Source organism: Lucilia sericata, unplaced genomic scaffold, assembly GCF_015586225.1.
Source record: "Lucilia sericata isolate MDLA Ls3-8-SP2 unplaced genomic scaffold, ASM1558622v1 Contig000002F_arrow, whole genome shotgun sequence".
NCBI lineage: Eukaryota > Metazoa > Arthropoda > Insecta > Diptera > Calliphoridae > Lucilia > Lucilia sericata.
Genome location: NW_023994043.1, coordinates 11,386 through 38,586, shown reverse-complemented (window position 1 = coordinate 38,586; position 27,201 = coordinate 11,386). Strand labels below are relative to the sequence as shown.

The 27,201-nt window shown below is 30.8% G+C and overlaps 1 protein-coding gene across 5 annotated transcripts; it reads right to left on the bottom strand.

The window, feature by feature from the left end:
- Positions 1-3,215: 3,215 nt before the first annotated feature.
- LOC119613147 (kelch domain-containing protein 10 homolog) lies at positions 3,216-23,773 on the bottom strand. 5 transcript variants are annotated; one of them, XM_037969276.1, is made up of 4 exons: positions 23,428-23,773; positions 22,297-23,061; positions 3,845-4,387; positions 3,216-3,781 (listed from the first exon to the last, which is right to left on the bottom strand). In XM_037969276.1, exons 2-4 carry the CDS (start codon positions 23,017-23,019, stop codon positions 3,341-3,343), a joined length of 1,707 nt encoding a protein of 568 aa, XP_037825204.1. In that variant the 5' UTR covers positions 23,020-23,061; positions 23,428-23,773; the 3' UTR covers positions 3,216-3,340. The 5 variants fall into 5 exon arrangements, with proteins under 5 accessions (XP_037825204.1, XP_037825052.1, XP_037825348.1 ...); XM_037969124.1 differs by having other exon boundaries at positions 22,297-23,041; XM_037969420.1 differs by lacking the exon at positions 23,428-23,773 and adding an exon at positions 23,182-23,387 and having other exon boundaries at positions 22,297-23,041.
- Between the last annotated feature and the right edge of the window lie 3,428 nt (positions 23,774-27,201).

Below are 27,201 nucleotides of genomic sequence, written 5' to 3'. Positions count from 1 at the left end.
GATGTAAACCGATACTCATCAAACTTAGATTTTTATTCCTATAAAACATCTTTACGACGAATGTCGCCATTATACTTTTATTATTAAGCCATTTATGTTCCTTAAAGTCACTTTCTAAAGGGGACCTTATATGAGGAATAGGGTTAACTATGGTCTAATTACATTACAATGTAATATAATTTCTGGGTACATAAAACTAACTTGTGTAAAATTTTATAACGATTGTTGCCTAATTAACTTATTTTTTTTATTTTATTTAATTTATGACTCTTTAAAACTTAATCCGGGGTTCACTTGTATGGGAGGTGGTTAAAATCGTGCACCGAAATTTTCAATACCAAACAAACCTTAGTTAAGCTCTCTAGCTCTGCAGTCTGATCCATATCTTGCATTCAACAGACAGGCTAACATGGCTAGGGCTGAGAACTTGTGTGTCTATTATGGATAGCAACCAAACTTTGGTTGTGTTGGCAACAGTCAAAGCTGGACCTAAAATACTACAAGACCGGCATAAATCAAAAAACTTAGTTTTGAGTAAAACAGCATTGAATGTTTTATAACATTTTTCTATTTGTATATAACTTTCAAACAGATTGCCGGATTGTATAAATAAAACATGATATATAAAATAAGTGGTAATTAATGTGTTTCTCATCTTAAACAAACTTATTCACCCCTATTCTGCATTTCAATTCGAATGGAAATTTTATCGAAGCTCCGTCACTAAAATAACAACAACGAATACACACAATCGTAAAGCATTGAAATAAAATGTAATTGCTTCTTCTTTTTCTTACGATTGCGTTTTCTCTTGGAATACCAATTTTCGATCGTAGCATATCTGAATACGGAAACGTAATCGAAATGCAGAATAGGTGTGATTACTTATTAAATAAAAGTTAAAACACCGAAAATAATTTGAAAATAGACAAAACTATATGAAAGACTTGAATATGACTCATTTTTTATAGTACTCAGTTCAAAAAACACGAATTTTAGATAAGTAAACTAGTGATATATACTTTCGTAGGACTACTACCAATATTTCGATGTGTTACAAACAGAATGGCAAAATCAATATACCTCCATCATTTTTGATAGTATAAAAATTGTCAATGCATTAGTCTCTTTATTCCATTTCTTCAAAGTAGCATCGTTGTCACTGTAGCTTCTGATTGATACCATTGGTAATCTGAGTAATTAATTTGCGCAACAGCCTTTTTCAAAATTTCGCAAAAAATAAAGTATCTTTATATCACTATAGTCAATGGGTTTGTGACATTGTTCATATTACATATACATACATACATACATACATGCAGTGACTTCCACAACTGTTCACAAAAACACAAAATTATAATACTTTTAGTATAAAAAATTTTTTCACCAAGATTTCATTTTTTATATTTTAAATATATTACGTCCTGAAAAATTAACTAAGCCATACATTATGAAATTAAATTTGATTTTCGTAGAAAAGAAGTGAAAAATGTAATCATGTTTTTGTGAACACTATTGTAAACCTACTGATATATAGACATTTTCTATTTTCCGCATGGATATATCGGCATTTATTGGAACCAACTTTTTCTGTAATGATGGGTTTAAGACTCTTTTGCCTGTTTTTAATAAAATTTGATGAGAAATATGTGTTAATTTTAGCTCATTATTAATTTATCGTCACCTAATGCTTTTTAAGGTTATGGGGCGTTGGAAATCTAATTATTTTGGTATATTTGTGCTTATTTGCAACATTGTTGGTTCTATTCCGCCTTGTTTATTGTTGAGGACAATTCAAACAGTTAATATAGTGGTCCTCAATATATTAGATGGTTATATAAATCTTTTGTTTAGGTCATCGTCATACATTATGATGGTTTAGTGTGGTTTACACTAACGGATTTACGGAATTGGCAGGTAAGAACCCCTTGAAGTGTCTACATATGGCATTGTTTTCAATATTCCTTCTATTTTTTTAAGATTCCTAACTCTTCTCCATGAAACCAAACACTCATACATCCATGCGGAAAATAGAAAATGTCCATATATCAGTAGGGTTACAATAGTGTTCACAAAAACATGATTACATTTTTCACTCCTTTTCTACGAAAACCAAATTTAATTTCATATTTTATGGCTTAGTTAATTTTTCAGTACGTAATATATTTAAAATATAAAGAATGAAATTTTTATCTTGCTGGAAAAATTTTTTATACTAAAAATATTATAATTTTGTGTTTTTGTGAACAGTTGTGGAAGTCACTGTATATAGTAAACTATTTCACAGACCCCTCTACTCCATTTTTATAATCGGAATAAAAATATAATGAAATGAAAAAATATGATCGATTGATTCCTTTGGCGTGTGTATATGAAAAAATAACCAGTTTTTATTTCTATTAAATTATTTTATTTAAAACAAAAATTTATTTTGGTATTTATTAATGTGTAGTAGGTAATATTAATTTCTATTAAAGAAACTCAAACAATGTAAGCATATAAGATTTTTTAATCATTATTCTTAGGCACAGCAATGATTTTTTATATCGAAATGATTCTAATAATGAATTCTTAAAAGCTTAAAAGCAATGTAAATATTCAGAATTTAATTGCTTTTAAATTAATAAATAGAACATTCGTTATCATATTATTATTTGATTCTTGTCATTTTGAATAAGAACACAACTGTATTAAGCAAATTACTGGTCTATTTCAGTACAAGAAAGATTTTGCAATTTCTGCATCCACGAAATGCTCAACTAAAAATCTGACTTGTTCTGGAACAAAGATGATTTATATTTATTTCATGAATTTAAACTGGGTAAACTTATTATGACAGTATTTGTAATATCACTTAATTTGCATAGAAAATTAATGCAATATGTATGTACCTAAATCTGATGAATCATTTTTCCTGCAGTAATAAAGTTGAACCATTTCTGTAGTTATTTTTAAAAAGAAATATCATAAAATTAGCAAAATAAATTCATCTCATTTATATTAACAAATATTTAAAACGCGCAAAAACGCTCTAACTATTAAGAGTGTATACAACTCTTTTTGTATAATTTAGAAAGAAGAAATATAAAAATATGTATGTATGTTCACATGTGTGTGTTATTTAATATGTAGTGTTTTGTAAACCATACAAAATCCATTTAAAGAAGATTTTTAAAACTATTCGTTTTAACTTTCTATGCTAACAAATCCATCAATTTAATTTGTATGTAAATTATTAAAAAAATAGTAATAGTAATTTATTATAAAACAGATGGCAAACGACCCATAAATAACTTCAAACAAAATTAAAAATACTAATCGATTCACGACGGTGAAAAATCTACTCAATGTGAGAACGCATTCTTTTAGATATAGCACTAATTAATGAGGATGGCGATGGTTCATCCGACTCATCCGACATATGTTTTCGCATTCGTTGTTGAAAAGGTGGCAAACGATTTAATAAACGGTCTGGTATGCCTGCACGAAGTAAAGTACTGCGATCGAAATAATGTAGATTAGAGTTGTAATAAGTAATGGCATCCCAACAAATTTCACTAAGCTTTGGTATAGTCATCCACATTTTAAAGAGATCATTACGACGACACATGTCTTTCTCGCTGTATTCTATTCCGCCAAAAATGTACATACAACCATTCCCAGCATGTGCTGCGGAATGGAAATAAAGTGGACGTGGAAGGGAGGCGCTATGTATTTTATACCATTGTTTAGTACGAAGGTTTAGTTTCCATATGTCATTAAAGTATGTAGTGAAATCTCCCTAAGTAGAATATATCCATTAATTAATATTTGTATTATCTGTCGATATTATGTATACACATACCTGTAAGCCGCCAGTAATGAAAGCCTCTATATCTCCATTTGATAATGTATGTTGTACGCAGGAGAGACACTTCCGAGCCTTTGGATAGCCCGGATCGTCCGATGTTGAAGCACTCCGATCTGGCAATGTTTCAAAATAATCCCAACGATTGGTTTCCAAATTAAAAGCAGGTATACGTTGCAAATCATAAACAGTGTGCGCAGTCCCACCACCTAACACGTAAATATGACAACCATCGTAAACAACTTCATGTCTATACCGACCCTCAGGATCATCCCGCATTTCGGGTCGGCATATATAAACATTTTCCCAGACTTTAGTTATTAAGTTAAGACGATAGACATCACACGAATAGTCGAAACCTGTTGTTCCACCAATTGTATAGAGAAAATCCTTATGTATCACTATTCCTGGGCCATACTGGGCAGCAGGTAAATCACCAGTTACTTTTAGAAGCATAACCTGTGGATTTTCTCCAGTTGTATAAACATAGCAGTCATTTGAGCATGTTTCTCCGAATGGGTATCCAGTACCCCCATGTGACTATAAATAAACGCAATATGAAAAAGGTTATGTTAATGATAAACGAATGTGTATTTCGGTTTATATTAAACTTTCAAAAAACACTAATTTTTTATAACTCTAACTAAGATTTTTAGTTTAAATTTTATTTTAAACTTTGAAATAAAAACGGCTTTAAAATTGTCGAGTCACTTCATTTTTCTTCTTTTTTTTTTTCCAAAATTTTTAAAACAAATTTTTTTTAAAATTTTATCTACAACATATTTTTATTACATTTATTCATATACTATATATCGTAATTACTTTCGCAAAAGACGAAATTTAATGCATCTTCTGGAAGAATTTTTAATTTTTTGGAGAAATGTAAGACCAATAATGTATCAATCAATAGCACGTCCAGTCATTATTTTAATAATTTCTACTATTTCACTTATTACTTAAATCAATTAATTTCGCATTCAATAATTCGATTTTAAATAAAATATAAATATTTTCATAGCACCGAGTGTTAGAAAAGTGAGCCTTTTTGACAGAAGCAAAAAGAGGCAAATATTTTAATTTGCTGTTATTGAGAAGATTTCAGAGTGTATTTGGCATATGGTCGCTTAGAGGCCATCAGTATAGAGATGAGCGATACAGTGATTTCTAAAGAACTTCGTTCTTAGTGAACGTGATTTGTAAATCACTGTTCTTTAAAACAGTGACTGTGATCACGGTTTTCACTTATAAAGCAAAACAATATAATTATTTTTTTCGATTTTCGTATTTTATTGGGTCTTATATTAAGTATAAAGCACTGCTCAAAAATATAGCGCACTTTCTATTATTCTATTATTTTCTATTTTTATACCATTAAAAAAAACTTAAGATAAAAAATTTTGTTTGCGGTAAATTAAAGCATATAGACCAGTTTATTAAAACAATATTGAAATTTATTTTAAAATAGCAAAATAACTGCGCTAGAAAATATTTTACGAAACAAGACCTTAAATATTGATTCAAAATTATAGCGCATTTATAATCAAATTGGCAATAATATATTCTTATATGAAATGTTTTTCAATATTGGATCTCGGGATGATAAAATACTACTGCCCCTATATTTTAAGACCCATTTGGTACCAGTTGGTATTGAGCAGCCAAAGTGTAGCGAACACTTTGGGTTTTTTTACCAAAATAATTTTTTAGCATTTTACAATCAATTTATGCAGCTATTTTCAATTCTGAAGACATGAATCGGAAATCAATCAATCATAATATAATTTATAAACATTTGATAACAATTTAGTCAATGTTATTTGAGAATATTTCCTTGATAGATCCAAAATTTCTAAATTTCGCGCGATAGCACTGAGCGTTTTTAATATTTGAACTAGGTCTATGTTTAAATCGGCACAAAAATATAATAATATTTTCTACAAAAGGTTAAAATTTAGTGATCCTAGTATTTTCATATCCTTAAAAAAAGATAATTGGCCAAGAGAAAGGATGCTAAGACATGCACCTGTGCTAACTGGAACACCACCAAGAAAAATGTTTTTAAAATTCTTTTAAATGGTAATTGTATTTTCAGTAAATGGAAATTTTATTTGCAGAAAATGGAAAATAGAGGTCAATTCGAACGAAAATTATTATTTTTATTTAATTAGTATACAAATGTTTAATCAAATCGATGTAATACGATATTAGATATTAACGGATTAGCTCTTAAATTTTTTATATTACATGTGAGGTTTAGCTTGTGTAGAATTAAGCATATTCAGATCACAGTAACGATGTGTTATTATTCCATAGATTAGGATTAAACATTAGAAGCAAGTTTTTTAAGGCTTTATAGTGAAATTTGATAAAATTATTACAATTTAGATCATCACAATCATAAATCTGCCAAAAAGTGACCCATGTTAGAGGGTCAGATTGTTGTTTACCTGGGAAAAAATTTTAAAATGTCATTTGAAGGTTATCTCCAATGTCACTAGATATAATCCTCATTAAAAAAATTGGACTATTGAGCAATTAGGGGCATATTTTGACATAAAGAAATTTACTAGTACTACAAGACACATATCAGCAAAAATAACCAAAAACAACTGCTTAAAATTTGCCACTTTAAATTAAATAGCATTTAGAAGCATAGACAACTGTCATTTCATAACAATAAGTTGCAATTTTTCAAAATTAATTAACATTTTTCAATATTGTTTCAACTTATTTCAAAGAGTGCGCTATAATTATGAAACAGTTTTTTATGGTTAGTTTTGTATAAAAAGCCCTATTACCGATATTTTGCCGTCTTACGCCGAATTTTGATACTTATTACATAAACTGGACTTCGTTCTTGAATTTGCCATCAATCATTTTTTTCTAACTTTATCAATTGTAATAATATAAAAAGAATAAAAACCTAATACAAGGTGCGCTATATTTTTGAGCAGTACTTTATACATAAATATTCCTGAACAAAATAATATTGTTGTCATCAGAGCGAGAGGAGTTTACTATATGAAAAAATGTCGAATTGCATGTATACTATCTTGTAATACGTATTTGGTTCAACAAAAATTAAATGAATTTTAGAAGGTAAAAATTCAAAAGAACGACATTGCAAGTAACTGTTATTTGATCATTTCAGTCACAGCAGCTACCAGTGAATTATCAATCACAGTGATTAAATCACAGTCGTGAAAATATCGCTCATCTCTACATCAGTAGCCAAATTGTACTTTTTCACTTTTAAAAATTGCAAAAAAACATAAACATCTATGAAAAATAGCATTTTAAAAAAGTCGTTAATAATTAAATCTTTGGCTGTAAAGATTATTTTGGTATAGAAAAAGAAAATTTTCATATATTTTATATAAAAATGTAGTAGATTCGTACAAAAAAAGTTATGAAATTAAATTAAAAAAAAATCTGGAAAAATATACATAAAAACATAAACTTTGCTATATCATCTAAAGGCCTATAGAATAATAATGGGAAAACTAAAATCATTTCTAAATATTTACTTTATGCCAAATTTACTTATTACAAATTTACTTACCCAATGTGCATTGTACATGACTATAACAATTTTATAAATTAGTTATTTTTTATAACTGGAATGAAATGATTGAAGTTCCTTAATTCAATGGGAAGTGAATTCCAAAATGATCTCTCAAATGAGGAATTTGATATTCGACAGAAATATATGAAATCATGTATGATGTTTAATTCTTACCAATAATATATTTGGTATCATATGAAAGGTCTTCAAAAGGCGCTTTCAATGATATATCAAACATATATGTACCTGCGATTACAAAAGTATACACATTTTTTATTAAAAATAACACTGTGATACAAAAGTGAAGAAAAATAAAATGCAGGCGTCCTCATATACCAACACCATTTTGTTATAGTCTATAGAGTACGAATATATATTTAATTTTCTCCAATAATTTCGTTAACTTACTTTTTAAAAACATAAGTTTAGTAGTTTTTAACCGATTTTCAAATCCGATATTTTCTTTTAATTATACAAGTAAGTGTTGCCTCTCAATCCAAAAAAAAATTAAATCCAAAATTTGTGGTCAAATGTCTGAGTTACGGTCGTTTAAGTAAAATAACTCACTTTTTTAGAAATTTTTCATTTTCATCGTGCTCTACTTTGGCCATGAGGTAGTAAGTTCATCTTACCTTCATAAAGAATCACATGAAGAAAAGTTTCTAAAACTTGTCATTTCATAAAAATCTATGAAAAACTGCTAATTTTTCTAATAGCATGTTCATCGAATTTTTATTTTTCCCATACAAATTAATTTATGTATAAAAATATTTATAAATATTTTTTAAACTTGTTACAAACAAAACCAGAAACATGAACGTCATTTGTTAGTATATAGTGGATGATTTATTGTTTTCATATAATATGGGATCTATTCGAGGCAAATTAATTAATATTATGTTGTATTTGCTGCTCTTAGCAGTACAGCCGAGCAAAATATTTGGTAATTACTTTTTTCCATATAGTTCAACTTAAAAAAGTTATTAGGTGCAGTGAAATGCAGTTTAGATATGTACTTGTGCTTTTAGTATATACTGTATAGTAAAACTTGTCAGTATATCATAAAAATAGTATTATGTCATTTAATATCTTCCCATTTGGATTATATTAAAGAAATATTTTTGTAAAGAAAATGCAAACAAAATATGTTAAAAGAGTAACTAAAAGATGAATTATTAGTTTTATATCGTGACCCTATATTCAAAAAGTGCGAACTCAATTTTGGGCAAAGTGAGTTTTTGATGCAAAAGGATTCCTCAATGCATGATCCACGTCTGGTATAAATTTGAAACCAAAAAAGTAATTTTTGAACTTTTAACAACAATTTTTGTTAATATGCTATCTCAAAGTTAAATTTTTATTGAAGAAAATAAGTGCTTCCATACAAATTTTACAACATTTTTTAAAGCTTCAAAATTTATTTAAAATTTATTTTGTATATTAACAAGATGAACATGCTGAACACAAAAAAGATTAATAAATTGAATGTATAGTTTTTAAGATATGATCATTTATATATTTGTATATAAAGCCAGTTTTAGACTTTAAATAATGTTTTTCCGAAAAATGTAAAGTTATTTCAGAAATCGTTTATAACACTAAGATCTATAATATTCTATGGTTCCAATTTAGAATTTTGATTATAAAAAAGTCTTTAAATGTGCAAATTATGGATTATTATTCAAAAAATATTGGTACTTTTTATATTCAAAAACTTTTCATAATTTAAAATATTTGTACTGAGAATAAGGAATAGTAAACAAGCAGATATGCCATGAGTTTTTCTACTTAAATGGTGTAAATGCATCTTATTGGACTTACTGGTTTGACTTATATCCCTTTAAAAAAAAACATTTCATAAAATTATAAAATAACGCATATTATTACAAGATATTTTTGTTCTATTCTTTGAACAAAACATGCTAACTTAGAACAAATATTTGTTTTTTTGTGCTATCTTAAATAAGTCGCTAAAATGTGCAAAATATTAAAATTTTGTCATAGGTAAGAATTAGTAAGGATGTTAAAAACTTATTATGGAAGAAATGTTATCTTTTAGTGCAATATTTCACGAATTAAATAGTTTTTTTGCTTTCCTGAAAACTAGACTTTATTGATTTAGCACTTTTTGAATATAGGGTATCGATATGTAATATTTATGTAGTTTTGTCAATAATAGATACTCTAGCAATTATTATTATTACTAAATTGGTATAAATTATAACCATAAATTCTTGAATGAATAATATCTATTCTAAAGATTAAATATTAACTATTTTATGATGATTATAGTATTTATTTTAATCTTATTTTACTTTTCATTACAAACAAATATATATAAATATTTAAAAATATTTTCGGTCTATGCTGACTGTAGGGTGTATGTCCAAAATGACATATATATATAGTTTTCAAAAAAGTTATCAATACGAGTTTTCCCGTTTTTCCTACCGAGCGCGTCCCCGGGTGGCGGATAGGGGGTGGTGATGGACCATCTGTCCTCCCCAGTTTTTAGTTTGAATCAAGCTGAGGGAGGGCACCACCTGGGAATATTGTATTCCCCGCAGACCAAAAACTGGAAAAAAACAACATGGAAAATAAAAATAAAATTAAAAAGATGAAAGTTACGGTGCAGGGCCTAAATAACCCAGTACCGGCGGCATTGTCCGCCTCCGTGGCGGGAGGATGTACTCGGAGAGAGCTCTAAGCTACCTCAGCCTTTAAATATAGGTGAGGGTTCCGACTCTGAATCCTCAGAAGATAATAACAACACCATTATAGCAAATCCCAAAAAGGATGAAGTAGGGCAAATGGTGAAACAGGTGAGTGATAGCATAGCTAAACTACCTATTACTAAGAAAAGACTATCTGGAGCACAGAGGAGGAAGCTGAAAAAGATGCTTCAGGAAATCATAGTTAGTCAATCCAACGACACTCCAAAGGAAAAATCGGACTCTCTCACAAGATCTGGGGCAAAGAGGATCAGGTCTCCCGAAGAGTTGACAACTGAGAATAAACCAAAGAAGAAAAAGAGCTCCCCGTCTTCTAATACACAGTCGAAGCCAAGCTATACTTCACTCAATGGAACCTCAAGTCAGAATCCTGAGAGTAAGGGTGACAACGACAAGATAGATATCCCGAAGACGACCACGTCGGCGAAATCAACCTCGAAGGTAAGGGTATCCCAAAAGAAACCCCGAAAAGCGAGGAAAGATAGGCTTGACAGTGGAAAAGGAAAAGAGCCGCCATCTTACGCCAAAGTTGCCAAAAGAAGACACCGGGACGATCTCTGTTATGCAGTTTAAGATGCCGGTAATCCGACAGGCAAAATTCCAATAGACCAACAGAGTAAGATAGAAGATCTGGTGAACAATAAGATAGTGGACCACGCAATCGCTTCAAAGGGCCAACAACCAATAGAGAGCGTGAGCTGCGAGTTCAGAATGGGCGTGATGTTGATGAGGTTGGCATCTCACCAATGTGTGAGCACCCTAAAGAACTTGGTGGAAAGTATCCCTCCTCCCTGGGACGGCGCTTAGCTGGGACTGGCAAAGAAGAGCGAGCTTCCGGTGCTCTTAAAGTCCACTGTCTACATAAAAGGATAGGGCAGTAAACTGGCTAATGAACGTATACTGGAAATTCTTGGTGGTCAAAATGCTGAGCTGGCCGTGGAAAAATGGGACGTCTTTTACAGGAAAGAAGAACCTGAGGGAACTTTATTTGTAATAGGTATCGACCAGAAATCTATGGCTAGTCTTGCCAAGAATAAAGGTAGGGCTTACTTCGCCTCTAAAGCTGTCATATTCAAAATTGGGAAGGTGCCGATTGGAAGGGCTCTTACAACAAGCCTCGAAAAGGACACTAAAATACCTAAGACCACAGCATCAGTAGCAACTACTGATAACGTTAATAAGTCAAATCCTAAATGCGAGGAAGATACCACTAACTCGCCAAAAGAAGATGCAGCTGCCCTTTCCAAAATTGGGGAGGTGCCGATTGAAAGGGATGTCAAAACCGGCCCCGATATGGACACTAAAACACCTAAGACGGTGCCCAAAGCATCATTAGCAAGTACCGGTAATTTTGAGGATTCAAATCCTAAAAGCGAGGAGGAAATCACTCACTCGCCAGAAGACAGAACAGCAGTGCTGTCCAAAATTGGGAAAGTGTCGATTAAAAAGACTGCTCTTCCTATGCCTGATAAGGCCACCGCAGTGCCATCAATGGTACCCACTGCATCAATAGCCACTTCAGGTTACCCGGAGGAGTCAAATCCAACGAGCGGGGATGTGATCACTAGCTCGCTGGAAGACAGTTTAAATGGATGACAATGATTGAGGATATCCAAATAAACCTCCATCGGAGCGAGACAGCTACCAACGCTCTGATGGCTAAAATTAACACAGGTAAGATACATATAGCTTTAATCCAGGAACCTTGGACGATTCGCAACAAGGTTTCTGGATTAAATCACGTAAATTTCCAACTTTTCTACGCTGATACAGGGTCTCAACCGAGAACATGTATCTTATGTCACAAGAATTTATGTTTTGTCCTCTCAACAGGATTATCCACATCGGATGCAACGGTACTGAAGCAAGGTCGTGGCAACATATACCTTGCATCTATTTACCTGCCTTTCGATTCTCCGACACTACCACCAACGTCGGAGCTGATGAAACTGGTCGAAGAGGCACAAAGGCAAAATAAGAAAATTGTAATAGGTTGTGATGCCAACTCCCACCATGTAGCTTGGGGTAGTACAAACACCAATCGCAGGGGACAAGCCCTTATGGATTTCCTTAATACTAAAGACTAGATCACATCGAACTTAGGTAATAAAGCTACCTTCGTCAATAGAATCAGAGAAGAAGTATTAGATATAACTATATGTTCAGAAGAGCTTATAAACGAAATTCAGGATTGGAGAGTTTCGGACGAGCACTCCTTTTCTGACCATCGGTACATAAGATTCAAAATACTACGGCCGCCACCAAAGCCGATAAAGTTTCGGAATAAGTCTAAAACTAATTGGACAATGTTCGGTTCCTTACTAAAGAACCGTTTATGTCAGAACACTTTTCAATGTCGAAATAACGAGGACATAGACGCTAAAGTAGATATGCTCACAAGTGCCTTGGTTGAATCGTTCGAGGACAGCTGCCCTCTGCGAGAGCGGAGATCCGCCCAGGAGAAACCCTGGGTAACCGGGGAGATCCGGAACCTTGGTAGGACTCTTCGCAAACTATTTAACCGGGCACGTCGTAAAAAGATCGCAGTATACTGGGATGAGTATCGTAGTAAACTTGGTGAATATAAGAAAATTGTTCGTAAAGCCAAACGAGACTCCTGGAAACTTTTCTGTGAACAGGTAGACAGCGTAAATGACGTATCGAAGATAAAAAAATTCCTATCCAAAACTCATGTCCAACCAGAATCTATGGTCGATGATACGGGCAGGAGGTTGGAGGATATGGAGGAGACAATGAAACTCCTAATGGACTCTCATTTTCCACCCGGTATATCGAATAACATAGATGAACCGATATTGGAGGAAGGGGAGGCTAACACGGAAATTGTAATTACATCTGATATGGTTAAAGGGGAAATCAAGAGCTTCGCTCCCTATAAAGCTGCAGGGCCGGATGGCATTTTCCCGGCACTCTTACAGATGGAGGCGGGACCGGTTTCCGTACATCTGTCTCAGATATTCACTGCATGCTTGAAATTCACATATACCCCCATTAAATGGCAGGATGCAAGGGTAATATTTATACCTAAACCAGGGAAACCTAGCTATTCGACACCTAAGTCTTATCGACCGATAAGTCTTACGTCCTTCCTACTTAGAACTTTGGAACGGATAGGTGATAGTATGGTGAAAAGCAGTATACCCGACAAAGACCTAAAATTTAAGCAGCATGCTTATGTAAAGGGACGAGCGGTGGAAACCGCTTTAAACGAAGTTCTCCACTACATAGGTTCATCCTTTGATAGCAAACTGTATACACTGGCGGTATGCATTGACATCGAAGGCGCCTTCAATAACGTGCACACTGATACTCTTATCCAATCCCTAGACCAGTTTTATGTTGACCGGGTGCTCCGTAACTGGATCAACCACATGCTAAGGAACAGATGGATAAGCTGCGAGATGTACGATATAACTATCAGGAAAAAGGTATTTCGCGGTATACCACAAGGTGGCATTTTGTCACCTTTACTCTGGGTTACCACGATTAATAGCCTCCTAAGGACCCTAACTGAGAAAGGACTTAGACCTGTCTGCTATGCAGACGATGTCGTAATACTTTTAAAGGGAAAGGATCCAAATTACTTGTGTAGAAGAGCTGAGGTGGCTCTGAATACAGCCTTGAGCTGGGCTCAACCGAGAGGCCTCAATGTTAACCCGGCAAAAACGGAAATCTGTCTTTTCACAAGAAAGACAAAAATTTCTACGTATAGTGAACCTTGCTTCCTGGGCAAGAAGATACCAGTGACAGACAAAGTTAATACTGGACACATTGGAAGGTTATACACAATCATCGGACGTGCCTGATCGTATACCAGACACAGAATATGTCATAAACTTTGAAACGCTGATCCAAGATAGAATGTCTTGGTCAAGCGGAACCTTAGAGCAAATACCATTAGAAATCCGTTGTTACACGGATGGCTCTAAATTGGGGGACAAAGTGGGGCTGGGTTTCTATATTGAAGACCCAGAAACAGAAATATTCCAACGTTTACCAAATCATAACACAAGCTTCCAGGCGGAAGTACGAGCAATAACGGAATGCGTAAATTGGATTAGAATAAATATGGCGCCCACAGCGCTTAATATATTTACCGACAGCCAGAAGACAATTAGGGCGATATCAGGCGATAGAAATAAATCTAAGACCTTATTGGATAAGCTTTAACTGAATACTCTCCCAGAGGTAAGGTTCACATCATATGGGTACCAGCCCACTCGGGAGTAGTCGGTAACGAAAGGGCGAATGTAATATCTTTAAAGGGAAGGGAGCTCGAGGCAGTTAACCTGACAAACGCAAAACCATTTGGATGTCAATAAACGCTCCACAGTTCTGGCATCTCTCTCCGAAGGCAAGCACGATCGACCTTTCTCAACTTCTGGTGTGCTTATATGTTTTCTTTTTCGTACTTATAGCACTCTTCGGTGGCAAATTCCTAACTTCTTGGCAATTTGACGAGCACAGTAATTATTTTTTGTTATTTTGACCATTTGGTTTTCCACTAAACTTAATATTTTTCTTATTAAAACTAGAAAATTAAAATATTTGCAAAAAATTACAAATATGACTCAAAAATGGTAACTGTTTGTTTTGATGCTTTCTTCAAAGGTAAATCAAGTAGCAGTACTCAAATTCATTGATATTTTTAAATTTATTTGTGTTGCTATATTAATGAAATTTAAACGTGCAAAAGTGGATACATTGACTTTTTTAATAAAATTGGCTAAAACTTGAGATATAGTTTCAATATTCGCAAATTTTCTATTGTTTTATTTTCTTATTCTTCTATTGCTTATTTTAAAACAAATATCAATTTTTTTTTAATAATTTCTGGATTTTATTGGGTTTTTAACATAAACTTGATTGATATGTAGCCAGTTTTGCTCGCCACTGTAGAAGCCCATGTACAAAATTTTGTTAATTTATTTTCAAAAATGCGAAAGTTAGAAGGGTTTTTATATGTTCAGTCTTGGTAGACCTTCTCATGGAAATGCCCTTATATATATATATTTTTTTTTTTTTTTTGGAATTTTGCTATATGTCCGTTTTTTACACTGGATATTTTTGGAAAGCGTGTATGATCGCTAAATCGATTCAGAATTTACAAAGGTATATATTTTATAGGACCGCAAAATTATATAGTGGAAATTACAAATGGAATGACAAACATATATACAGTGGTTGTTTCAAAATTATACTCCTCTGGGGTAGTTAATAACATAAAAATCGAAAGTAGTACTCATAGTCACAGCGCAAATGTGATTGGTCTTGGTCCTGTAACAAAACCTCTTAGTTTTAGAACAAATCATTCTACTCGTCTACTCTACGCAAAAGATTACAGGTCCAGTCAATATGAAATACTATTTTTCATGAAAAGGTATTGGACGAATTCATTTTATAAAATCTTACTATGTGTGGTATAAGATAGATATCCATTTAAAAAACATAACCTTTCCCTTGGCTGTGGAAACTATGGTACTAGTTTGGAGATTTCAGAACGACAATGACCTTAAAAGTCAACTTTTGAGTTATAATTGAGTAATTAAGACTCGAACGTGATACGTGTATTGAGGTGGCCTGCCTAATCACCAGATATCAACCCCATAGAAAATCTGTTGGAAACTGTAGTTCGCAAATATGGACTCAAAATTACACCTGCAAGGACGATTTTTAGGATGCAATTATAAGGGAATAGCAATTTTTTTCGAAGGAAAATATAAAGTAAAGGATTCCCAACTATATACCGAGTTACTGACAAGATCAGACAGTTTTTGTTACTATAATGCCGAAGTTTCCATTGTTTGGTCAGTAATCTAAAACAAAAGTCTTGTTTTATTTTTTATTTTTACAAAATTTAATTATTTCTATAGATTTTTATTAATTTAAGTAAATAAGGATATATACCAAATAAATACTAAAAAAATAAAATTTTTTAATAAATTTTTAGGTTTTGTATTCATTTCAGAAATTTTAGAAAAAGTTTCCATTGTTTTGTCAGCCACTGTATATACATATACTCTAACCAAGAAGATGAAAAATGTTGTTAAAAAAGTGCGAAACATTAATAAAATATAAAATAAAAAATTTATATTTAAAAAATTATAAAAAGCAATTTTAAACATCAGTTAAAAAAATTCGAAAAACTAAAAAAAAAAAAATATTTTATATTTTAATAAATTTATTTATTTAATAAAATAATAAAATATTAATATTATATTATTTTAATACATTATGGTGAAGATAATATAGCTTAATTTGATGTTCACTGACAATGAATAACGTTTAATGATTACAAAAATGAATAGCAAACATAATCTCGATTTTCCTCTCCACTTCCCAAATTATACCTACGTAGTAAAATGCAAATCGAAATTTTAATGTTTTGGGAAATGCGATGTAACGTTTTTGGTATCCAGAGGAAGTCGCTATGTATAAAAACAAAGCAAAACAATAACTTGTTTTTTTGTTTTGATCTGAAACTTTATGATTTTATACATTCATACAACATACATATGTATGTATGTATGTATTGATATACGATATTGTATGTATCCATATGTATGTTTGGTAAGCAGCTGTTTATGCTGTCGAATAAGTACTCGATGATGGAGTCAATGTGTGTATGTATAACATAATGTCGACGCTTTCGTCACAACTACGTAGTTGTGAAGGGTTTGTTTATTATTATGTTTTGGTTGGACCATTTTTTGTTTAGAATGTAATAACAAAGCGTATTAAAAAATAGGTATATTTTATATTGTTCATGCATAAAGCATGAATAAAGCGTAGTGAAACTACGCGCCACAATATAGAGAAAATAGAGAATAAAACATACAAAGTTATATGTTGCTTTGTTATACAATCCATTTATAATGCTTTCAATGATATTTTATATCTCAGTAGTTGTCTAGTATTTTCTACCATTTCCATCCCACATTTGTAGATGTTGGTATGTATCTTTATTTTTATACCCTTCACCTTTGTCATACCGTTTGTAATTCCGAATTCTATATCCTATGTTTGTGTCTCTTTATCCGCATGTTTAATGAAAACAATATTCTAAAGTCCCAAGATCTTAATCTTCATTTGATTTGGATGAAATTTCCACCAAGGTTAGTACTATTAGATAGTAGGCCAGACACAAATTTTTAGCTCTATCGGTCAAGAACTGCCGGACTTAATTGGACATTTATTATAAGCTAGACTATTTTAATATATGTTTGTATATGCTACTGATGCCTCTCTGGCTGAAAATGATTCTGGTTGTGATATTATTGATGTCTCCAATGATGATGAATATTTGTTTATATGAGGATTGGAATTCTGAATATGTGGAGCTTTCTCGTGAGAAAGTAAGATTTTTGTCCTAATGTACCTCTCCTATTTTTGTGGGATAACCTGGCAGTTCGTGAGTTTAATACTCCGCCAACACACTTCAAAGTCCCTCTTGTATAATTTCATACAATTTTCCTTTTTTATAACGAACTTTAAAGTTATGCGTTAAAATCATAAAAAAATGTTTATTTAAACTTTGTTGAAAAAAACTTAAATTTGTTATGAAATATATGAACAAATAAAATCAATGGTGTTTTTGTAAAGAATATTAAATAAATTTATAAATCGGATTCTTTTGATTTCGTAAATTGACACTTTATTTCTGGAACATCAACCGTTTGTAAACGAGTTGCGTGTATTCTAAAAAAAAACATTCTTCCAAAATTTTTAATATTAGTTATACCAATATAAAGTTTGAACCCACTAAAATCGAACAATTTTGGTGTATTTTTCTCATATCGCGTTGCTTTAGGAAAATATGTATCTTCGTGGACTCGTTTACTAATGTATTTAATATTTATTTTAAAAAATAAATGAATATTTAATGCAAATCAACAAAACTCAACTTTTTGGAATTACCCAAATTAGAGGACAAATTGAGCAAAATGAAGAATTTACGACTGTAAAGTAAAAACTGGTATAGAGCACCATCTGGACAATCAAAATAAAGAACTAAAAGTCGGGGACTTAATGAGATATTGGAAGTCAAAGATCAAAAATATGAAATATTTGCATATATCTTGATTATTGTTCGTCGTAAGACTTTAGGTGGTTTTACAACATTTGTAGAGAATACAATTTCCAATATTTCGGTAATGATTATTTTTGCAAATCGTTAGCTGTTTTTTTGAATTATTTTGTTTTCATTTTCCATAGCAACAAAAAATTCAATCTGATTTATACTAATAAGTATATTTTGTTTATTATTCGTACATAAATTAGCAGAAAATACGTATTTAATTCTTTTTAAATCATTTATCTTAGAATTTTGACTTATTAGCACAACATCAAAATAAACCTATAATCAGTTACAAATTTGTAATAGGTATACATAAAAAATATATCATATACATATAAATAGAAATAGAAATAAGTTCACATGTATTAGAAAATTTGTTTAGAATTTAAGAATTGCTCCTAAATTTGGTGTGTGTTGCATTTTGGATTCCTTTCAGAAAATACCCTGAATACCCGGCCTTTATCGGGCGCAGGGGTTTTAAACTCTGGGGTATTTCGAATATCAGCTTCGCTAAATTAAGCCTTTTTTGATAAATGGAATGAAATTCATGGTCTTTGTGTCACATTGCTCAAGGATTATTGCACTTTTTTAGCTCAATTTAGTCAAATCACCTTGCCTTGGTATTTTTAATCATTTGGAACAAAATCGTTTTTAGAAAGTTTTATTACATGAAAGAAATTTTGCGAATACAAAACTTTTGTAATTAAAATTTGTACATTTTTCTTCGAATATCAAATAAAGAAATAAGAAAGTATAGTATGGCATGGCCGACCCTTCGATATCCTCCACCAGTTATGATTATAATGAAAATATGTCTTATTTTTGAATGAAGCACTTAAGTTAAATTTTAATGTATTTAATTCAAATGAATTTAAGCACTTTATTGACGAAATACTTATTTTCTGGTGTTTGACCATACCCTATAGGACCGATTCAAATAAAATTTGATTGAGCCATTAAAGTTTATACAAAAGTTATGCCGAATTTCAAATAAAGCCGGATCATTACAAAAGTCAGCAGATTCATATAGACAAAAAACTATATAAAATGAAAACTACTTTTGTTATAAAAACGACATTTTCTTACAAGTATTGTATCCCAACATCGATTTCCATTAATTTTGCATTAACATTAAATTAAAAAAAATTTAATTTAATGTAAAAAATATTGCATTAACATTAAATTTTTAAAATTTAATGCATTAAATTTCCATTAGGTTAGGTTAGGTTGATAGGAGGATGTATACTACATCAAATCCGAAGAAATACACCTAGGCCACTATCGGGCCTGTTGTGCGCTCCAATTCAAAAAAAAAAAAAAAAAGAAATTGTTCACTGAATGTATTATTTTTCCATGTTCAGAAACTCAGTTTCCTGGACGTAATTCCTAAGAATCTTCCAATCGGTGTTGGTTAAGAATGTTATTTCCGGAATAACATCACTTCCAAGATACTTGGATCTAACTTCGACGAATGCCTGACAATGGCAAAGAAAGTGCTCCAGAGTTTCACTGTCCTCTCCACATGCTCTACATTCGTCTGAATTCGCACGTCCAATTTTGTATAGATGTGCTCGTAATCCTGTGTGTCCACTGAGAATACGTACCATCATACAAACCTCATTTTGCTCATTTTGAGAAGATTTCTTGTCTTGCTCTCATCAGGGTCACCCCATAGAATCTTTGTGGTTCTACCCATTTCCATTAACATTAAATATTTTTGAATTTAATGCATTAATTTTACATTAACATTAAATATTTTTGAAATTAATGCATTAATTTTGCATTAACATTAAATATATCTGAATTTAGTGCATTAATTTTACATTAACATTAAATAAGCAATAAAATTAATGCATTAATATTCCATTAACATTAATATACATATATAAAAATTGATAAACATAAATAAAAATACAGCTCAAAAGACCTCGATACAGCTCAAAAGACCTGAAATTGAAATTAATGCATTAATTTTGCATTAACATTAAATATATCTGAATTTAGTGCATTAATTTTACATTAACATTAAATAAGCAATAAAATTAATGCATTAATATTCCATTAACATTAATATACATATATAAAAATTGATAAACATAAATAAAAATACAGCTCAAAAGACCTCGATCTAACTAAACAACTAAATTTAATAGGTTAAAGTCCTTTCTAATAACTCCTATATTCCATTCAAACTTGTGTGTTTTAAATATGATATTTATATAAGATTCCACAGACAAAATATACTAAAAAAGGAATATCTGGGAAGTGATATTATTCTTCTAATATGTATTATCGAGTATAGGACTTATTAGAAAGCACTTTAACAAAATAAACTAAAAATGGAATATTTGGGAAGTGACACTATTCTTCTAATATGTATTATCGAGTATAGGACTTATTAGAAAGGACTTTAACACATTCAATTTTACTTGAATTTAGTTAGACCGAGGTCTTTAGCGCTGTATTCTTATTTTTATAAATTATTTTATACATTAATGTTAATGGAAAATTAATGCATTAATTTTATTATTTATTATTTAATGTTAATGGAAAATTAATGCATTAAATTCAAAAATATTTAATGTTAATGCAAAATTAATGCATTAATTTCAGAAATATTTAATGTTAATGTAAAATTAATGCATTAAATTTAAAAATATTTAATGTTAATGCAAATTTAATGCATTAAATGTACCCATGTTAATGTTAATGCAAGTTTATTTTTAACATTAATTTTTTTTAATGTAGAAAAAATTGTTAATGCATTAACACATTTAATGCATTTATCCCAGGTCTGGTTTGTTGTTACGCCCTTTTGCATTTCATTTCAAAAAAGTCGGTATTTTTGACAATAGGGTTCTAAAAATTTGCAATAACATGTATTTTGATGCAGTGAAACATTTCCAATGAAAAAGTCGATTTTACATTTTTTGGTTGTTACCCCTTTTTGCATTTCAGGTAACGGACAGGCCTTATTTTGGATGCCATGGACGTCATTGACAACTGAACTAAGCTCTTATGAATTCGGTTTCGAGATTATATTTCTCAACTTTAAAAATAACTAGTAGTCACTTAGAACGTACAAAATCATTTAGAAAAACTACATTTTAAAAACATTAATTAAAGTTCCTTATTTACAACGAAGTTAAACTATTTTAAGCAGTACTTTTAATTGCACTGAAGTAAAATTTCAACTTTTGAAATGACACAGGAAAACGCCGATACACGTAAACTTAATTTTAGGCCTCAAAATAAGGAGATTTGAAATTTGCATTGTCTTTGAAGCCATTTTTGATATCTTAAAGAAAAACTATTTTGAAATTACTAAAATTGTTGTTCATTTTTCGAAACTTAATTCTAAAATTTGTATAAAACAAAAAAAAACTTAATAAAAAAAGTTAAAAATAAATTTTTGGTTTTCAGTTTCTTTTTAAGTGTTTATTTTTACGGCCATTATGGTTAGATTTAAGTTTCAACAAATAAACAATTAGCAAGCTTTAAAGTGCAATATCTCCTTATTACGACCCTAATTTTTCTAACCTGAATATAGTGACCTTCTATTGAGTTTCTAGAGTAGGTATATAAAGCTGTTTTCTTTTTTTCTTCTATTTCTGAACTCTCAATCTCAAGTCTTTTGTGTAAATTATATTTCCTTATTTTATATTGCAAAACAATCAATTACTTCAGACTTTATTTTAGACCCAATTATGGAATCTTCCTCATTACATTTCCGACCTGATCCGATATTCTCTTAATTAACTTATTATTCTCAGTTAAGTTTATTTACTTATAGGTAAACTTTTTGGCAATTTCATATCTTTACAATGCTTAAAATTTAATTTTTAGTTTGGGTTTTTAATCACAATATTTATTTTATTTCGATGGTTCAATTTGTTTCAATGCTAATTATTAACTGACCAGGACAAAATTTACAGTATATATTTTTTTTTATTAGTGTCCTGAGTTTTTTAACAAAAACTCGAGAAATGTTCGTATTTTATTCACCATAATATTAGTAACCTATTAAAATATGTATAATTAAAATTGTACTTACAATCAAAACATTATTATAGATGGCAAGAGCATTTGAAGCCAGTTCTCTTGGCATATCACAATTATCGCCATTTTGTAGAAGCTTCCAACGGTTTGTAGCAAAGTTATAAGCCCACAATTCTTGAAATAACATGCATGCACCGCGACGCATGGCATTTGTTCTTGTCTTTGGATTATAACCGCCCAACGAATAAAGATGAGATTCAGAAGCAATTATACGATGTCCACTGCGTGCTATCGGATACGCCCATGAATCGTGCCGACTTTTATAAAGGCATTGTGTAAGTCGTAATGGTTGAAAAGAATATGCAGGTTTTTTCAGTTCTTGTTGTCGTTTCATAAACATTTTATGCATACGCCTAAAATTGCGGACAGTATACTCTGGATCCATATCTGATATGTCATAATCATCCGATGAACAACTTTCTTGATCCATTATTTCTTCTAATTCATCATAATTACTAATATCATCTTCCTCATCATCATCGTCGTCGTCGTCATCATCGTCAGCAACATTATTGCCGTCCTCATCGTCACTCTCATTTGAACTGTCATCAACGATATCCATTCCAACATATTCCACGTTCGCACCTATTTCCTCTAATGCTAGGTTTTGTAATGGTTCATACTGATGCTGTTGAGGTACTATTCCAGCATTATGTTCCAGTAAATTCTCTTGTTCTAGTTGCTCCTCCCCTTGCATATGACCTTCGTCCTGATCCATTTTGATTCGATTAATTAAGCCTCTAAAATATTTGAATGTTTGCTGTATAAATTTATTATTAAATATTTTAAAATTATTTAACAAATTCAGCATGAAAATAATTGCTAGATTTAATGTTTTCATAACAATTGATTAACCAAATGCACACAAACACACACGCACAATATTTGAAACAAAGAAGAATCGCCCAAAATAATAGAGAAAACAACTTCTTTGAAATTTCTAAAAGAAGTGCCTTAAACAATTTTTTTTATACAAAGCTAGATTTAATTAATTAATATTGGCTTCTTGTCGACTCTTATATTTTTTTTTTTTTTTGTAATTTTTCTTAAAACGTATAAAAATCGACCAGCTGATAGTCTATGAACAAATCGAATGGGGGCTGTCATTTTGACATTATTTCTTTACCTTATTTGCCTTGGTTAGCGTTGTTGTTGTAGTTTATTCGTTTCTCCCAAACACGTTTCTAGTTTTACAAATTTATTTTTTTCTCTTGCAATGATAATAAATATAGAAACTATTGACAATGTCTTTGATAATTTATCTCCACGTCGTCCAACTCAATGACCTTCATAATTTAGCACTTGATTCTTTTAACTCTTGTATTAATTAGCACCAATTATCATTATTTTTATCAAATTTCCAAAAAAATAGTATTAAAATTAATTGAAAAATTCTCAAAGTAAATTTTGTTTTTTCTGTAAACAAAGCAAAACACGTCACTTGTCTGTTACAGCTGAAAATAAAGTGAAATGGAGAAAACAAAAAAATACGAATGGGTAATAAGAAAAAATCACACAAAGAACTTTCCTCTTCTGATTAGGGTTCTATATATCGAGTTTCGAATAATCGAACAATCGACTTTTTGTTGAAAGTCGGTAATCGACTATCTTGTAGGAAAAAACCGAAATACATATGTAGTTAAAAACGTACATACATATGTAGTTATTGTTACAAATGTACATAATAACAAAATCAGTATAAAATCTAAGACTAAAAAATCAATTCAGTAATGCATTTTGTTTAAAACAGGGTTAAATGTGAAAGTACACAACACGCGTTGTACGCGTCAGAGCGTTATAGGCTTCTGTCAAAAAAAGTTGAAATTGTGTATTTTCATTTAACAAGATACACACTGTAGTTAACGCGTCTGCAGCGGAAAGTTCAGCAACTTTCAACTTTTGACGCGTCGGCAGCTGATCAGAGTAGTATTTTATTTTGTGTAGAATAAGAATAAAATAAAATGTAATAAATTTCATCAACAATGAAAGAAAGATATTAAAAAAAAACTTAAAATTTTGATTTTTAAAACAGTAATGTCTTAAAAAACATTAAAAGAAAGATCAAAATGACGCGTGGTGTGTAACTTGCAGCTTGTAAAGCGCGAAAAGTTTAAAAAGCGTAAAACGCGTTGCCGTCTCAACGCGTGTTGTGTACTTCCACCTTAAGACACGTAATTCAAATATATGTTTGTTCTACCCCGTTCACACGGTGCAATTATTCGTAATTCACGCTCTCATTCATCATTCAACCCCCAATTACGTACCGAATGACATCATTCGCCATACAAAATTTCAGCTGCGAATTACACAAGTTGTACATAATTCAGTTTGAATTACGTTCGAATTACGAATGAATAAGTGTCATCTCTAATTTGTATCGGGTATTTATCATAATCAGCTGTTTGTTTTCATTGGTTGGAGACAAGTAAAAAATAAAATTACAAAAAATGCAAATAAATAGAAAATAACATTCAATAGCAAAAAAAAAAAAAACACAGCAATTGAAAAATAAGTCCAAAAGTGAACAAGTGGTCAAATTTTGTTTCAACTATAGTACCCTACCTTATAAAATGCAACTCTGTCGTCCTTAAAATATTATATCCCAACTACCTCAAAATCAATAAAATTGAATAATAACCATTTAAAAATATGCATATTTTTTATTATCAAAATTCCAAATAAGCAATCATCAACTTCTGCATCTATACACAATCCCTTCAACTACTACTATTTATATCTATAACTATAAAAGTTATGAATGCTTAACATGAATTCTTTTACATTATTTTACAAAAATTCAAAGTAATTTGGAAAAAATTCCAAATTGCTTTAAAATTTTATATCTGCCAATTTGATTTTGTTTTTCAAAGTCACAAAACTTAGGAGCATGTTATCCATACTTAAATTTATACCTACTTACATTTTTTTATTTTATTTATTTAATTTGTAATCCTTATTGGCCAATTAATAAATTACAGTAATCCACACTATTACTAGTTATATAAATGTTAATTCTAACATCAATAAAAAATGAATAAAAAATATACAAAAATAATTCAATGTAGCATATAGTTATAATCACAAAGTATGGTTATAATCATTTAGAATTCCCAAAAAAAATCCGAATTAATAAATTTCATGTGAAATACTATATTGTATAATTTTACTCTTATAAAGATGATATGAACCATTAACCATTATAAAAATAATGGAATTAACATGCTATGAACAATTCTAACATGTAATGGCAGATATAAGTTAACCCTATACAATCTTTTTAGCGAAAAGTTGACAGTACATATGAGGTATGAGATTTGCCGTTCAAAATTCAATCGATTGTTAATTATTACACCTAAAATTTTAATTTCATCAACAAACTCAACTGCAACATTATTCATTGTTAATGTTATACCTTGTATAACATTCCGCGTAGGTGAAAATGGCATGGCTTTAGTCTTAAGAACATTCATAGTGAACATATTGTTAGACATCCATTCGGAGATACACTGTACTCCGTAATCCACAATGGATTGAAAAACCGCAACCTTCGGTTGTTTACCACAAAAAACGACCTGAATATCGTCAGCATATGCAAAGCATTTGCCAATATTTAAATGTCGAAATAAGTCATTAAGGAACATCGTGAACAATAAGGGTCCAATTACCGATCCCTGTGGAACACCACTTTTAACGGGAGTAATAGAAGAGACAAATTTCCACGACCCGAAAGATATGAACCTATTAAAAAGGCTGCAGATTTTGACTTAATTTATCAAATGCTTTTGTTAAATCAAGAGATATAAGTATACAAACATTATCATAACCTAAATTAGTTCTTAGAGTGTCAGTTAGGGCAACAAGTAAGGATGATGTACTCTTCTCTTCCACTTCTAAAACCATATTGTGAGTTACTTAATAAAGAACCTTAGACAATATCGGCAGTACCGCAATTATATTATTAAATTATCAATATCATTGGAATCACCATGTTTACGTATAGGAACGATACGTGCGATTAGGAAAACTCGAGGTGGTTAGAATAGTGTTTACCAAATGCAATAAGTGGTTAACATAATAAGGAAATACTAGCTTTAAAAACTTTAAGCAATATCCATCACTACCAGTAGCATTCGATTTAATTGCATAAAAATGTTCAATAAGCTCGCCTTTAAAGGAAAAACCACTATTATTAAATCGCAATTTACTAAAATCTATAGTCATATCATTCGACTGATTAGCCGCAAAATTGTGATTCATTTTGTCAACATTAACATCATCAGAGTACGAGTTTTCCTTAGCCACACACCATCAAGCAATACATCCCATAACTGTTTGCTATTCAATCCTTGATTCTATTACGTACTTTACAATAAAAAATCCAGTTCTCATCTGTTCTATTATTTCGAAAAGCTCTATACGCCAAATTTCATTTTAGAATTTGCTCACTTATTTCATTACAACGGATCCATGAATCATCAACATTCCTCACTCTACGAGTCTCAAAAGGTACAACAGAATGAGCATTATCCAAATTTCTGTTCAAAATGAGGATTTGGTCATTTACATCCGAAGTTGCATACATTCTAGAAAAATCGGAAGATAAAGCAATTGATTCTAATAATGAAATATTAACAGCCTTGTAATCATAGTATCGAAAAAATTCCTCCTTTTCTTCAATAGGGAAATTTAAAGATACATATATGAGCGAATGGTAAGACACGCCAGGACATAATAATTGCCAATATTTATCAATCCTATCTAAGTGGGATACAAAAAAATAATCTATTAGTGAAGTTGTTCGAGTTTTTAAATCAAAATGGGTTGGAACAGAATTATGAAAGCAAAATATATTTAATCTTTTACAAATATTTCGGACAAATAGATTTGTTAATATCAAATA